The 12,140-nt window shown below is 41.6% G+C and overlaps 1 protein-coding gene across 3 annotated transcripts in view; it reads left to right on the top strand.

Moving 5' to 3' along the window:
* Positions 1-12,140, top strand: part of LOC117444950 (glypican-5-like) — a 120,970-nt gene that overhangs the window by 50,274 nt on the left and 58,556 nt on the right. For all 3 annotated transcript variants that reach the window (XM_034080336.2, XM_034080335.2, XM_034080334.2), the window contains 3 exons: positions 5,030-5,208; positions 5,399-5,458; positions 7,147-7,269. In XM_034080336.2, coding sequence (XP_033936227.1) covers positions 5,030-5,208; positions 5,399-5,458; positions 7,147-7,269 — 362 coding nt within the window. The remainder of the gene's footprint in view (positions 1-5,029; positions 5,209-5,398; positions 5,459-7,146; positions 7,270-12,140) is intronic.

Genomic DNA, 12,140 nt, shown 5'->3' with positions numbered 1-12,140 from the left:
GTCAGAGTGAGTGACGTCAGGGATCCAGCTGAGCGCTCTCCTACCTGTCTGATATGCAGAGAGCTGCTGTTCCCCCTCTATGATCGCAGGACAAGGTGGGACCTTCGTCTCTACTTTCTCACAGCGGCCGGCAGTGATGTACCTGAACGCGTTCAATGAACGATCGTTCATGAACGCGTTTATATTTTGGGCGAACGTGAACTGAACGTACTGTATTTCCGCTAGATGAACGTAATTGAGAACGCGTTCATTCTCAGCGCTGTATAACGGCGTTCAAAAGTGCGTTCATTCTCAGCACTGTATTATAACGGCGTTCAAAAGTGTGCCAGATTTCATATGCCTTTCAGCCGAAAACCCAGTTAAAACACACCGTAAACAGGCTTCAAAATAATGCGGAAAACCACCCAATCTGGCAACAGCAAGCTGCCTGTGACGCGTACGCGCCTGTCACCCCTGGCTGTCGCACTAAAATATAAATATACTAAATATATCAGACTCCTCACAACAAACAATGTGGAACCGCGGAACCGGCGAGCATTGAATGAATGAATGAATTAGTATGGACGAAGCCGAGAGCAGAGCTCTGCAGCAGCACTCGCTCAGAGTGAGACTCTACGGCAGGGGTGGGGAACCTCCGGCCTCCGGGCCGTATACGGCCCGCGAGACAATTTATAAACACACGCAAAAAATAAAAAAATGAAAGAAATCTAGACCGCAAAAAAATTAAACAAGCGAGTGCCTGTTTTTCCTGGCCAAGATCAGGGTCCATGAACACAACACGAGCCTAACGTGTCATCACGTGGTATATGTCTCGACTGACAGGGGTGCAGCTCTGACGGAGAGCACCAGAACGCCACTCCAGCACTTCACAAAGTCCATACACATGCCGCAGTTTCTGCGTGTCTGTGTCTTTAGTTGAAAGCCCAGTGACGATCTGCTCATCTGTCATACTGATCAGACAGTCAATAACTGTGTTGTTATCATTAGCATCTGGTTAGCTAGCTATGCTAACGACTATAAGAAGCTTTTTCTCCAACCAGTGAGGTAAAGGCACATCTTTATATGATCATTATAGTTATAAAAAAAATAAGAGAATAAAGTAAACGGGTATAAAATACTATATGACAGTTATTAATAAAGAAGAATACAATTTGAAAGGGGAGTGATTTGTCAAATATCCATAAATTAAAAGAAAATCTGCTTACAGTTGTGTTTGGGTGTTGAGAGATGTGTCCATAGATCTCCTAATGTTGCTCTCATAGTGCAACACATCTTCCCAGGGGAGCATGCCCCCCGGACCCCCCTAGAGGAGGTTAGGTCCCCCCCCCCACTTAAATCATGTTCACATGGATAGGAAACTAAATACATTTGCACACATCTTGTGTCCATATCTTTCTGTTTTGGTGGTCACGCCACACCCTGCACGTGCATGCATACGCGAGTCATGGTGAGATATCTGGATTAAGAGGTTGCTTTTTCTTTGCACAGAATGAAATTAATGGGCTGTGATTTTAGTTTTTTTAAGCAGAGGTCAATAACTTGTACGGCCCTCTGAGGATATTGTAAACATTGAAATGGCCCATTAACATCGTACAGGAGACAAATAATAGCTCGCAGCAACGTATTGAAAAAATAACTATGAACTATAAATTAGTTCATTTTTGAAACCATGAACTTTAGTTCAACATTTTGAATTATGAACTATGAACTGAACTAGTTCATTTTAAAATGTGTGAACTGTGAACTGAAGTAGTTCATGTAGAAAGTGAACTTTCCCAACACTGGCGGCCGGTATGTATTGTTCCCAGCCTTCACCCCGTCGGGAAGACAGGCATGTTTTGCTATGTTCCAGGGACGGTGATGCGCCATTACGCATTGGCACAACAGGCAGGGGGGTGTTATTGAGCAGGTGTGTCTGTGCTTCTAGTGCCGGGCGGACCCAGTGAGGTGCAGACTACATCATGCTTCGCCCTTAACCCAATAGCGATAGCCTTAGAGGGCGAAGCCATATACGAAATAGAACTGAGGTTACCTACTGTAACCCCAGCTTCGAGTAAATGGCGCAGCCCTCTAAGTGCGGGGCCCCACTGGCTCTACGAATAGCTGAAGAAAAGTTATATTGTATGGGAGCAGATTGCCGGACCCCCTTCCTATTTATACCGGAAGGAGGCCCGAGGGTGGGGCCCACCTAGCGGGTGGGCGTGGACTACAAGTGTTTCAGTGCTGCGCGTCGGCGCAGGGGGATAACCCAATAGCGATAGCCTTAGAGGGCTGCGCCATTTACTCATAGAAGCTGGGGTTACAGTAGGTAACCTCAGGTCCACTGTCTGTGTGTGTCTGTCAACGCTTTGGTCCAATCACATTCAGTATCCCATCAGCGTTTTTTCCCACCACCAACAGTCTGCGAATCAGAGGCACAGTAGGGCGAGTCTTCGCGGAATGCGGGGGGGGCCAATTGTGTGTGTGTTTAAAAAAAAAAAAAAGTCAGAGCGAGAGTTAACAGCTCATCTAGTTGCGTCTGTACTGTAGATAGTAGCCTACTAGTAGCCTAGTTTCACCTACGGGGGTGGCAACTGCCACCTTAAAAATAGGCCTTGCCCCCAGGTGGCAGCTGGGGTGGCAGCTGGGGTGGCAGCTGGGTGGTTTGAAAGAAAAGTTGTGGCTCATCGGACATTTAGGAGAGAAAGTCTCTAATGTCCGAGTGCAAGTGAATGCAGCACAACATGCACGTCTTGTGACCCCTCCCCCGGCCCTGGCACGAGCGTGGAAATATGATTGGCGGCGATTTCATTTAAAAGGCACAAAACGAGAAGCATTCGGACCCAAGCACTGAAGGAATGAGGTATTTGCGGTCTACAATGACAGAGAAGAAACTGTCAAGTTTGGCTGTACTCAGCATTGAATCAAAACGCACTAAAGCTGTTGATCTTACTAATTTTGTGAGGAGTTTTGCCGAACAAAATGGTAATCGCTGCATTCAGCTGTAATAGACATGTCAACTTGATGCTCTGCTCACGGATGAGCATACACAACTGTTAAGATGATGACCTTACGTGTGTAAATATATTTTTTTCTTTGTGGGGGTCTGCCCCCAAAAAACTGTTTTAAGTCCTGAGAAAGTCAAATAAGACGGTGTGTAAAACTACACTGCCCAGCCAAAAAAAAGTAACCACTTTGATTTAACTAGGCCAGTAGGTAAGGACTTTCCACTGGATAATAACTGAAGTATAAAATAATGCATGACTGAAGTGATGGAGACCATGTTGAAGGCAAACAAAAAGAGGAAATAACAGGTCAAATCAAGCAAATCCCCCTCTCAGATTCCACAGCAACCAGAAGAACATAAATACTGGCTGGTGATTTGATTAATCAGCTTTGTGATGGAATACAAAACGCACAGTGCATTTCCTTAGCTGTGGATGAGTCCACTGACACCACTGACACTGCTCAGTTGCTGGTGTTTGTGAGTTTTTATGATGAGGCAAAGGGGGAGTTTGTTGAAGATGTGTTGGGCCTGACGAACCTCAGTGGACACACAAGGGGGCAAGAAATCATAACTGTGTAGCTCTTACACTGCGACTCTGAGGGGTCAAGCACAGACACAATAACAATGAAAACGGCTGCATACAGATTATTTTTTATTTTTGCAACCTCGTGCTAAGAATCTTGTTGCAATTGTTTAAAAGTTTGAATGACCGTAATAAACGGACCTTTGTCTTATTGAACACATTTTTGGACCTTTAAGATTTGTATTTGAGTACCCCTGGTCTAGATGCACTATAGATGGAACCACCTTCTCCAAACGGAGTGCCAGTATCTTGGTTAGAATCTTGTAGTCACAGTTTAAAAGGCTTAAAGGGCGGTGGTTACCCATCAAAGAAGGATCTTTGCCCGGTTTAGGCAACAATGAAATAATGGCCCTGCTCATGGAGGGAGGCATGGCTTCAGATTCTAATATTTCATTGAATAACAACAGTAAATATGGGGAAAGCTGTTCTTTAAAACATTTACAGAACTCTGTTCCAAAACCGTCGTCCCCTGGAGTTTTTCCTGATGCCATCTTCATGATTTCGTTTTCTATTTCATTTTGGGAAACAGGTGCCTCCATAGCAGATCTGTCAGCCAAGCTGACGCTAGGGAGGTTAAAACCTCAGAAAAAGCTATCTAAGGCTTCTTCGTTCAATATATTTTTCGTGCTATATAATTTAGAATAATAATTCTTGAAAGATTCATTGATTTTGGCTGCATCATACTCCTGTCATGCTCATCTCTGATAGCTGGAATAATCTGTCTGTTTTCTATTTGTTTCAATCTATGAGCTAACATTTTCCCTGCTTTGTCTCCGGATTCAAAGTATGTTCTTCGTAAACGAAAAAGAGCAAAAGCTGTCTCCTCATGTACAAGTTTCTGAAAATTAGTCCTAGCGGTGATAAGTGAGTTCCTTAGATCTAAATTGGATGGGTCTAGCATATGCTGCTCTTCTAGAGTCTTGAGTTTAAAGTTTAATTGGGATTTCACCTCTCTGCGCTTTTTATTCTCTGCCGAGGAGAAACTAATTAACCAGCCCCTGCATGTTGCTTTGAAAGCTTCCCAGACAGTGGCAACGCTTGGTACAGAATTTAGATTGATCTGAAAGAAATCTAAAATGTGGTCTTTAATGAACAGGGTACATTTTATTTTATGTACTTTATTCTGCATTTGATAATTAGGGAAAACTCTAACTTTATTAAACCTGCTGAAAGAAATCTATGCAGCAATCAAAATGTATTTTATTCAGTGGTGTTAAGTAACTAAGTACATTTACTCAAGTACTGTACTTAAGTAGAATTTTGAGGTAGCCTACTTTACTTGAGTATTTCCATTTTTTGCTACTTTGTACTTCTACTCCACTACAATTCAGAGGTAAATTGTGTACTTTTACTCCACTACATTTATCAAATACCTTTAATTACTTTACAGATTTGTACACTTATTTTATTTTCATTTTGAATTATTCTGAAAAGCAGCTAAAACACAATCTCTTCTTCAGGTAGAGAAGGTATGTGGACCCCAGGCAGCTGGTCCCATAATGCCAAAGGCAAATCCCACCAACTTGCAGCACACATCCTCTGTGAGCCCTGCTACATCAGTGACGTCAGAGAGGTCAGAGGTCACATCGCCACCCTTAGCAGGTCCTGCTTCTCATCGTCTGCCGCCACAATCCAGGAGGTGAGTCACGTACATCTGATGAAATGTCAGAGTAAGAATATCTGGAGCAAGTTAGAATTAATCTCCAGAAGGTGAATTCAACTTTGGAAGAGGAAAAAGTGCCTGCTATTTTTTTTTCATATGACCTTCAATCGTAGCAGAAGAAAATCAACATTGTTGTGTTCTTGTTTGTGTTTGTGTATTCCAACAGGCCATTTCCTCTTAAAGGCTCCAGAGGAGACAAGAGTCGCAGCCTGAAAAAACTGTCTAGGTAAATACATCCACATTAGCTGCAATTACATTTGAATTATTATCGAAAGACTCTTTTTCTTAACTTGGGTATGTTTTTTGCAATAGTCATTATCTCCATTCTGTCTATTTATATGACTTATTATGTTAAAATTACCCTCTAGAATTAAGATATGAAATTAACAATTATTCACAGCATTGTTAGAATGATTTAGTGCAAATAAAGTGCAAAGAGGCTATTGTGACTAAACTTTTAATTATCTCTATCTTTAGTGGCATTTGAATTATACAATATCTTAATCATTGTGATTCTCCTAAAGCAGGGGTGGGGAATCTCCGGCCCCCGGGCCGTATACGGCCCGCGAGACCATTTGGTATGGCCCTCGAGGTAATTTATAAACACACGCAAAAAAGAAAAGAATTAAAGAAATCTAGACCGCAAAATAATTAAACAAGCGAGTTCCTGTTTTTCCTGGCAACGGTCATGGACGTTGAACACAACACGAGCCTAACGTGTCATCACGTGGTATATGTCTCGTCTGACTGGGGTGCAGTTCTGACGGAGAGCACCAGAACGCCGCTCCGGGACTTCAAAAATTGCAGTACCCATACATCCGTACACATGCTGCAGTTTTTGCGTGGCTGTGTCTTAGTTGCCCAGTCGCGATCTGTTCATCTGTCATACTGATCAGACAGTCAATAACTTTGTTATTAGCATCTGGTTAGCTAGCTATGCTAACAAATATAAGAAGCTTGTTCTCCAACCAGTGAGGTAAAGGCACATCTTTATATGAACATTATAGTTATCAAAAAACAAGAGAATAAAGTAAACAGGTATAAAATACTATATGACAGTAAACAAAAGTTGTTATTAATAAACAAGAATACATTTTGAAAGGAGTGATTTGTAAAATATCCATAAAGAAAAAGTAAATCTGCTTACAGTTCCGTTTCATATGGGTGTTGAAAGATGTTTCCATAGATCTCTTCATTTTACTCTCAAAGTGCACCAGATTGATGCTTTTAACTTCAACATTTAAGAAAAAAAATCTTCCCGGGGGAGCATGCCCCCCGGACCCCCCTAGTGGAGGTTAGGTTCCCCCCCCCACCCTCCCCACTTAAATCATGTCCACATGGATAGGAAACTAAATACATTTGCACACATCTTGTGTCCATATCTTTCTGTTTGGTGGTCATACCACACCGTGCTCGTGCATGCATGCACGAGTCATGGTAAGATATCTGGATTAAGAGGTTGCTTTTTCTTTGCACAGCATGAAAGAAAGGCCAAATGAATGGGCTGTGATTTTTAAGCAGAGGTCAATAATTTGTACGGCCCTTGGAGGATGTTGAAAAAATTGAAATGGCCCTTGAGAGGAAAAAGGTTCCCCACCCCTGTCCTAAAGGATAGATCCATATCCTAGAGGTAGGACTTTAACAAAATAAAACCTGGGATCAGAAAACCCATTAAATGAAAACCTTCATATCAGATCTTCATTATACAGTCTTTATCAAAAGTGCTGTGAGCATGTTTTCCTTCCCCTTGTTGCTCTCAGAAACTTGGTAACTAATCTTTCAGGAGGGTTTTCAGAGGGTACTGACATGACAAGTCTGAATTGAAACACATCATGGCAAATGGTACATTGGAATCACTAACCACCAACAAACCATGCAATCAACTGTGCTTTACTGTCTATGTCTTTCTTTAAGGGAGTTTGAGGGCTCCATCCAGCGGTACCAGTGGTTTTTCTCCGAGCTGCCAGAGATGCTTTGTGAAAGTGAGATGGAGGTTGAGCAGCACACATGCTGGAGTGGCCAAGACGTCGTAGAAAGGTGTGTTGCATTACATTCCTTTATTACAAATAATTTTAGAAAATTGCCAGTAAGGACGTACCAAACAACAGGCATGTAAAGTAGTTATTCCAACATCACATGCGATCCTTTATAACTACTCGAGAAAGCCCCATATATTGCATTTAATCTTCATATAGCTCCGTATTTGAGAGAATTCCATTTCATTCGAGTAAAAAAGCTCAAGCAGAACAGGAAAAACAAAAGAAATATGTGCACAAAGGTTTTGATGGTTTTTGATGTAAAATAAGATGGATATTGACTTAAAGGCAAAATGGAAAATTCACTAGTTCATGTCTTTTCTACATAAACATGTTTCCCCTCTGTGTAAAGAGATTCTGAAAGTTTCAGGAAAAATGATTAGCTCACTTTTTGTCCTGATCCATCTATATAAATTCTGAAAATGAGCTGTTTTGGCCACTTTGTGATGTCATAACGATTTTTTGGATTGTGTAACCATTAGCCCAGCGGTTCCCAAACTGTGGGCCGCAGCCCCCTAGTGGTCCGCAAAGGCATTGCAAGTGGGCCCCAAATAATTTCTTCTTTTTTTTTTAAAAAGACACAAACATGGACATAACAATAACATAATAGGAGATGACATTCCTATCTCAGACAACAACAAAATAAAAACAGAAGAAATAAAGATACAGTCAGTAGGATCACTTCAACATTTCACAAACAAAAATAGGTTGACAACCAAAAACCACCAAAATCACAACATGGCAAGGCATATTTATTGTTCCTTTAATCCCACTCTTCAAAAGAGCTAATTATTTCCCATTTCATGGCGTGTTGAGCCACCCCTTGATTTTCCAAAATAAATTGTATTTTTAATCTACTCTTCAAACACCTTACATTAAGATTACTCCTTCATTTCATTTCAAACCTTTATTTATCCAGGTGTATCCCATTGAGATCATTGATCTCTTTTTCAAGAGAGACCTGCTCAAGTAGGTTCCACATGAAACATAAAAACATAAACAGAACAACAAAAAAGGACATCATACAGCATCATTACAGGGATTTACAATTTACATAACTATCCTTGATTGACATTTAAAAATATGTATTTTAGCCAGAAGAATAGTTGTATTTATTAACTGTGTGAGGTCTTCATCTAAAAGACCAAATCAAATATTAAATGTTGTAAATGTAAATTCAATATTTTCCACCAAATAATTTGCAAAACATTATGATTTGTGTGGAAACATTTTCATTATTACGATTTATTTTTATTTGAACCTCTCTTCCTTTCTCTTTCTTGATCCTCCTTAGCAACGGTCATTACAGTCCTTGACAGCGGTCTGTTCTACTGGATTTACAACGTGTCACATGTTCTGAATTGACCAATCAGAACTTTATTTAGCCTCCGTATTGTTTATGGTTGAATGTGGGCCGCAAACATTTTTTTTATTCTTAAGTGGGCCCTGAGTTGAAAAAGGTTGGGAACCGCTGCATTAGCCAATAACCAACCAAGGGAACCCCCCCCCCCCCCCCTCCCCCACACATTATCACCTGAATCTCCTCCTAGAGCACCATTGTGTTCTTTGTAACCAAATATCTCTCAGTGGGACGTGGGGAGTGGCTCCTTATTTTCATCTAAAGTAAAAGACAGAGGATCAGCACTTTTGAAACAGGGCTGAAACAGAGGGGTTAATGGAATGCTACAATGCATGATCTGTTTGGTGTTTCGAGCCAAACACTTCAGAGACATGTTTGTATATCTGAGACCTATAATATATTGATGAAAAACAGTATAATAGGGGACCTTTACGTTTAAGGCCTGGTACACACTTATGCTGGCATGTGCAGGATTCAGGAGTCCAAGTCCATAATCCAAGATGGTTAATTTGTTAATTTGCCCTCTGTACTGCCACCTGCCCAGAAGCTTCAGCATAGTGCAGGAATATTGATGTACAATAGATTACATGTTGTGACTATAACACGAAATGCCGTGAGACTGGGTTGGATATACAATAGGGGGTGTAAGGGAAACTTCTGTGTAGCAATGCAGTGGGAGTCACCGACTCAGGAAAGAGACACGGTAGAGCAGGAGCTTCGATGTCAAACACTGGAGGTTTATTTGGAGCTTCGGCCGGAGGATTCACATCACAAGTCACAGCAGCCACAATCTGACTGCACGGGTGCCACGTCAATTCTAAAGAACTCTACCCCAGACCCATGTATTTAGCTAATTCTGAGAGCATCATCTACATGCTGCATAACAAGATAAAATCATAACACCTCTATCAGCTGACGCCAACAGGCAGGAACAGGGAGACAGAACACTGAGAGCACAGCAGCAAAGGTTACGAGGTGCGTGTGCTCAGTCAGGACAGTTTGAACTGATAAACTGGGTCAAAGTTATGGGCCTTGGAAAATATTTCCACAACAGGGTGTATATTTGTCCCAGTGTGCTATAGTCACAGTTTCAGTGTAACCACCCAGCAGGACTGTGAGACAGATGTTAACAGCCACCTTAGATTGTATTTCTACTCAACTGCTCCACTGGTGTAAATCATGTTAAGTCTGAAATCAAAGTGAAATCTCCAAATTGCTTTTGAGAAGCTCATGTAACACTGGTGGAATTTGATTGTTCTACATTTTGCTGGTATTGAACAACAGTAATGAGTTATTCACTTTCCTAGTCATCCATGACCGTGCCTAATTTTTTGTCTAAATTAATGATTTTTGATGTTACAAAAGTGAGGCATATGAGTGTGTGTGTGTGTGTAGGTGTGGGTGTGTGTGTTTGTGTGTGTGTGTGTGTGTGTGTGTGTGTGTGTGTGTGTGTGTGTGTGTGTGTGTGTGTGTGTGTGTGTGTGTGTGCGTGCGTGTTTATAGTTGCCAGGCTGGGGGTGGGGGGGTGACAGGGTTGTGAAGGTTAGAGAGTTTGTTTCCAGAGTCTTTCTCATGGTGATTACATTGGCAGCTTAAACTGGTAACAAGACAAATGGGCACACATAAACGCACACACCAACACACACACACACACACACACACACACACACACACACACACACACACACACACACACACACACACACACACACACACACACACACACACACACACACACACACACACACACACACACACACACACACACACACACACACACACACACACACACACACACACACACACACACACACACACACACACACACACACACACACCGTGCTCTGTCTCCATCAGTGCTTCAGTCATGGCTAGTAAACCTCATATTTAATGGCTCTGCTATGTTTTTAGCTTCTGATAATATTTCAAGAGACATGGAGCAGGACCCCATTAAGATATATTGTCTAATTCAAACGTAATTTAAGGATGAAATTGTACATCGTGTATAAAAAACTAAACTCATTAGGGTAATACATGTTGTAATATATCATCTGATAGTGTGGCTCATCCTAAAATAACAGTATAGTATAATATGTTTCAATTGGCATCGGGAGGTATCACTGATTGTGATTACAGCAATAAACCCACATAGAAAAGTGTGCAGTTTAGCTAATAGTCTTACAGCAGCCTTTTTATGAGAATGTCTTTGACTTGTCATAGCAGGAAAGCACACGTCTTACTAAAAACACTATCAAGGGTTGTGCTGTGCTCCAGTTAAAGTGACATTCAATCAGCATTCACAAGCTTTGAATCATATGAAGCCAGGGCCCAGGTTCTTACAACGATACTATCGAGAATGGATGTGTAATTGTGGACTACATTGTGAATGACCTTTTATTGTCAAATGAAAACATTTATTATACAAGGGATGTTTTGGCATTAAAAGAGATGCTGTAGTATAGCTTACACAACAAGTGGCTTGATGTGCCAGATCAGGCAGAAGTCAGTTTATCATCCTCATGGTTTCTGAAAGGCCCTGAAGTCTGAGTGCTAGATGAAGGTACAGTGGTATGAAGTTGATTCTTAGCTTTCCACAATTTACTTTGAAACTTTCTGCAGGTCAGTAAGGTGAGGGTTCTGAACAAGACTGAGAGTGACATATTTGGAAATCCTCAGACCGCCTCTATCTGGGAAATGTGTTTTAGAGTTTTATCTCTTGGAAGGGAAGATATAGTTACACTTGGTCGTGTTGGAGTTTGTCCAGTCTTTGCCTCTCTGACCTCTTTACATCTTCTTCTCTCTGACATCTATCCATCCATCTGTCCGTTCATTAATTCAGCCGCCCATTCATCTCTCCCTCCTTCTATTCAGAGCTCCATTCATCTCCTCCACCCTCTGACCCACTTCACTTACACATGTCGAAGTTGGTGTGAGTGTGTGTGAGCAGGGCCGGCTCTAGACAATTTGCTGCCCTAGGCGAGATTTTAGCTGGTTTTAAACGATGTTTTTGATTTACTGTCCTATTGTATACATTCAAATGATTTAAAACCTGTTTATCCCAATAATTATAAAGGAGTGCCTTGGAAATATGTGTTTACATAAATTGTGACCAAAGCGTTTGAGACCCACTGAGATAACTTAGACTAAAGTGAACTATCTAAACACTCAGAGTCCTTTACCTCACTGAGCTGTAGTTATCAGCCTCTCAGTCTGACTGGAGAGGACTCTCCCTCCACATCATTGTAGAAACATCTTCTTCTTATATCCGTTAGCGCAGCTAGCACCAGATTATAATAACAACAGCGCCGGTACCGGTGCGCCCTCCCTCTCTCCCTCGCTCGCTCCCACGCTCACTCACACTTTGGCTGTGAGTTGCAGGCGCCTGATAAGCCAGGCAACATCCCCCATTTTCATCACTTACAGCGCCCATCGTACAGGGCAAATTAAAAGTGTAACCGGGGTGAAAAGGGTGTTACATTTACTTAATTATGAATATTGTTACATCAAGGCCG

The sequence above is a fragment of the Pseudochaenichthys georgianus genome, chromosome 4, assembly GCF_902827115.2.
Source record: "Pseudochaenichthys georgianus chromosome 4, fPseGeo1.2, whole genome shotgun sequence".
NCBI lineage: Eukaryota > Metazoa > Chordata > Actinopteri > Perciformes > Channichthyidae > Pseudochaenichthys > Pseudochaenichthys georgianus.
The sequence above is the reverse complement of the archived record's forward strand: the minus strand, read 5'-3'. Positions and strand labels throughout refer to the sequence as shown.